The 4,862-nt window shown below is 38.9% G+C and overlaps 1 protein-coding gene across 1 annotated transcript; it reads right to left on the bottom strand.

Moving 5' to 3' along the window:
• Nucleotides 1–256: 256 nt before the first annotated feature.
• Nucleotides 257–3,672, bottom strand: LOC113750638 (pentatricopeptide repeat-containing protein At5g56310-like). Its single transcript, XM_027294595.1, has 3 exons — nt 1,642–3,672; nt 526–605; nt 257–388 (listed from the first exon to the last, which is right to left on the bottom strand). Exon 1 carries the CDS (start codon nt 3,670–3,672, stop codon nt 2,182–2,184), a length of 1,491 nt encoding a protein of 496 aa, XP_027150396.1. The 3' UTR covers nt 257–388; nt 526–605; nt 1,642–2,181.
• Nucleotides 3,673–4,862: the final 1,190 nt, after the last annotated feature.

The following is a 4,862-nucleotide window of genomic DNA, read 5'->3' as shown; positions in this document are numbered from 1 at the left end:
CTCATATCTGCTGAACTCTACCAAACGAACAGTTGAGCAAATTCCCAGGAAATTTTAAGTTCACTTTACTTTGAACTCCATGTCGATTGCAATAAGTGAGTTTTAGCCAACAGAAATAATGTTTGAGAATAAAATGACAATGAACTGTATGTATAAATAAACATAGAGCATTTGACATGTTCAGGCTTAAGTTGCAATGAGCTTATCCATTGCCATTAGAGGCTAACTGCAACTAGTTGTTGTAGATAATTTGTAATTGAAAGCCGAGATCTTCATCTTTGAGTTCTTCATCTTTGTTAACCATAGTATCATGAAGAAGTCAATTTCGCCCCTGAAAGATTGCTTCTCACTTCATTTGCCATGCCAATGAAATGTCTATCTTCACATCCTAACATATGGAGAATAATAAAATACAATCAGTAGAAAAATAGAGTTACAAGATCTACATATCTCTTGACATAGAGAAAAAAATCAAATCAGCAAAGAATAGACACGTCTGTTGTAGCTTTAAGTAAAAGCAAATACCTATATAAGTAAGCTCCTTTTGAAGTTGGAAAAGGTAATCTCTGTTCGGTGCACAGGGGCCTTCCGCACGAGCAATTTGACTGTACAAATACAAGAAGATATCAGGATGCATTGGTTTTGCAATCCAAACCAATGTGTCACTCTTAGGAAATATCCAAGAGCACACTACCACCTCAAAGGCTATAGAAGCAACAAACATGAACGCTATAAAAACCCTCCTTGGACCTTGACCCTTTAAAATTCAGTCATCTGGACAAATTTTAGGATCTGAAGGCTGGAAATAATAGTTTTAAAATCCATGGACAAACAGGAGCATTTTTACTAGAAAGAACTGAAAGGGCAAAGCAATGAGGGGTATGGAGAGGTAGAGAATCGGACCAGGTTTTTAATATGCAGATCAAAGACCTTAGATCACTGTGCTATATCCAAATCCGTTCAAATAGAAGATCCTCCTATTTTTAGATTTAGAAAGCGACCAGAAGTAAGTAAGTTTGACAGCAAAAATGTCTTTTCAACCCATAAATGTTTCAAGAACTGGCAACTATGTTTCTCGGTCTCGAGTATGGGTGTCAAATTCGGGTATGTGTCATAGTGTCTAATTTGTCAACCACCTAAAATTAGGATATGGGGACACTTCCAAAGACTCAGACGCAGGCACATGGGTGCGGCAAAATTTCTAGTAAATATAAGAATTATACTCTGCAGCCAACATACAAGTCATAGCTCACTAAGGATTGGAGAATTCTAAAGTAACCAACAAGTCATAGCTCAAAAGGATTCTAGTGTAATAAGGACTCCAATGCAACAAGTCTTCTATAACTATGAGTTTTCTCACTCAGGTCTTCTCCTCTGGCTTCAACATCAGACCTCACAAAAGTCAAAAGTGTCCAAAAATTTTTCAAAGTGTCGGACGCATATCCCATACCAGCACCAGTGTCGTGTCGACACGGTACTTTGGGGACAAATGAAGAGTTTAGGTAACATAGACTGGCAATGTCTAATTATAACATATTCGCACTGATAATGCAATTTTCAGAGCTTAATGCTCCAAGCAGACAACCCAAAACATGACAAAGCAGACAACCCAAAACACAACAAAAAGACAAATAGACTTACTTTGCAATATCCTGAAGGGATGCAGGATCAACGTAATTATCGTTGAGCTTCTTGTCTGCTGATTCAATGTATATACATTTAGACTTGATCCACTTCAGCAACAAAACATGTAGAATTCACTAAATTCTAACAGGGTTCCTGCAACTATGACTCTTGCAACATGCTTGCAGAATGTAGATAGAAATGTGCTTCTCTGCCTTTCAAAAGAAAAAGATCCATCCCTAACCACAGACCTAAAGAGTGGTCAACTTGTGGACCAAAAAAAGCCATTTCTCTTCATACTTGCTATGACTTGACCACTTTCTAGACCTAGGACTTTTATCCAGCATTGATGGACTACAAACTGCACTTCTAGGTTAAAAAATTATCCATCCTTCAAATTCGCCAATGTGGCAACATGTTCAGATCTGAATTTCCTCGACGTCATCTTTTGGAGTGAAACTAAAATCTTACAATCATGATCTCCTTGCACGATTCTGATCCTCATCATGGTGGAGAATGCAATTAAAGCTTGCCCAGCAATCAAACATGCATACAAGATCAAGTAGCGCCATCCACTAGGCTCCACCCGGGTGTTTTCTTCAGACGTCCTTCCTTCATAAACTTCCTCAGCTTTACCACATCTTCCCATCTGCCAGCCTCTGCATACATGTTAGACAAGACAACATAAACCCCATGGTTATGTGGATCCAAAGCAAGAATTTCCTTTCCTACCCTTTCAGCAACATCAGTATTCTTGAAGTTCTTGCAAGCTGTCAACAGGGCTCCCCAAATCACTACATCGGCTTTCCATTTCATTCCTTTTATTAGCTCCTCAGCCTCCAGTAACTTCCCACTTCGGCCAAGAAGGTCAACCATGCAACTATAGTGCTCTATCTTAGGCTGAATCCCATACACCCTGCTCATAGAATGGAAAATTCTCCCACCAAAATCAAACAATCCAGCATGGCAGCATGCTGACAAGACTCCAATAAATGTAATATCACTCGGTCTCACCTTCTCTTGCTCCAGCTTCTTAAAGAAATCCAGGGCTTCTTTAGCATGGCCATGAACAGCCAATCCACATATCATTGAATTCCAAGTTGCTATGTTCCTTTCTTGCATACTAGCAAAACACTGGCGTGCCTGCACAAACGCTCCATTCCTAGCATACATATTAACTAGTGCCGTCCCAAGAATGACTCCGAATTCAATCCCTTTTTCCTGCATATAAGAATGAATCTGTCCTCCCAATTCCAAACCACCAGACTGAGCACAAGCCGACAATACTGAAGCCAAAGTAACTCCATTGGGCTCAAAGCCATGGGTGATCATTTCATGAAACAATTGAATTGCCTCGCTGCCACAATCAGATTGTGCATACCCGCTTATCATCGTAGTCCAAATGCTCAGATTTCTTACAGACGCTTGGTCGAACAATTTTCGGGCATGGCTCAAACAGCCGGAAACAGAGTAAGCCCTGATCAAGCCATTAGCCACGTGCAAATCCGAGTCTAGCCCAAACTTCAAAACGTTGACGTGGATTTGAGTAGACGCACACAAAGATTTTAAGTTAGAACAGGCCTTGAGAACAAAAGGGAAGGTGTGTTTACCGGGAGCAATGCAGAGCCTTCGCATTTGAACAAAGAGAGACAAAGATCTCTGAGGCGTTGGGCTGCTAGCTAGCGCTCTGATCAGAGTATTCCACATGAAAGAATTCGGTTGTTGGATGCTAGAGAATATTTTGAAAGCATGATTAAGGTCTCCATCATCCGAGAGGGAGCAGAAGGCGAGCAAGCGGCTGGCCGCGTAGTTGTCATCGCGGATGCGACCGGTGATGATCATTTGGGCGTGGATTTGCTTGAGCTGGTGCATGCAAAGGCATTGATCTGCCAGATTGGATAAGCTCGTAGGCTTCGATGGTGGTGGTGGTGGCAGTGGCGGTGGCGACCGCGACCACGACCGCGACGGCGACGGAAGCGAAAGGGGACACGAGGTAATGGTACGAAGGTGGGGAGTGAGAGAGAATTGGCGGGTGCATTTGAAAATCATGAGCCACGCGGCTGGCTTCCTAAGGCTAACTCGTTTCGCCAGTGTTTGTGAATGCTCCACTAAATACTCCGCCAGAGCAATAGAGAATTCAACTGGAATCGAACTTTTAAGCTGTCATACTCGACTCTGACCTTAGGACTCGAGCTCGAATCACAAGATTAAATTTTAAGCTTAAGCTCGATTGGATTTAATTTTTAATAAGTTTGAGTTCAATGAAGTTCGATATTTATTGAAAATTTTAAAATTTAATATTTTTATCTATAACACATTTATATAAAAATCTATGATAAAATATAATTGTATGATATTATATACAATAGTAATAAAAAGTTTTTAAATAAAAATATAAAAATTTATTCGTGCCTTAAGAAGTTGTACGTGTACAAATTCGAATTCGATTTCGAGACCTTAAATAAGATTTAATTTTTATTTGAATTCGAGCTCGAACTCATCAATATTCGAAACTCGAGTCAAACACTTAATGAATTTACTCTGAACTATTCATTAAGGGCTTGATTGATTTATAGCGCTATCCTCCACTAACTAATGCCCAATTAGTAATATTCCTACAAGAAACAAACAAGTGCATCTTACTCTCAACTATTGCTAAATGTTATTCTCAACTTAATTCCATGGCTATGAAAGAGGCTATTCAATACTAAATTGAGTTCGACTCAATAATAATTCATTTAAACTTAGTTCGCCAACTAATCAAACTAAATATGAATGAAAGTTTATCTTAATAAACTTTCAAACTTGATTTAGCTCTGCCACAATCAAATTTTACATTTATAACATCATAAATATCCTACACACGATTTTTCTACAAGTATATAGGTCGTGAACAAGTATAGGGTATTTAGGATCGATCCCACAAAGAAGATTTTCAATTACCTGTGATTTTCGAACTCCTTTATTATTTAGACTATAAACATGAAGTAAAAGTAATAAAATTAACACTAAAAAGTTCCTAGAGGTATGGAATTCCTTATTACTCTCGCTAGTGAGATTACTTATTATCTCGCTAGTGAGATTACCGGTAAGTGAATGCTTTTATCTTGGCTAGTTGTGGCGTAATTTCCTAATATATGTGAAACCTACTCTCATAGTGAATTAACTATACTTATACTAAACCATACCTACTCTTGTGGTTATGAATTAACTACAAGCTCATTTCTTATATGAAATTA

Source organism: Coffea eugenioides, chromosome 10, assembly GCF_003713205.1.
Source record: "Coffea eugenioides isolate CCC68of chromosome 10, Ceug_1.0, whole genome shotgun sequence".
In the NCBI taxonomy this organism is placed as follows: Eukaryota; Viridiplantae; Streptophyta; class Magnoliopsida; order Gentianales; family Rubiaceae; genus Coffea; species Coffea eugenioides.
Note: the sequence above shows the minus strand (reverse complement) of the source record. Positions and strands in the feature narration are given on the sequence as shown.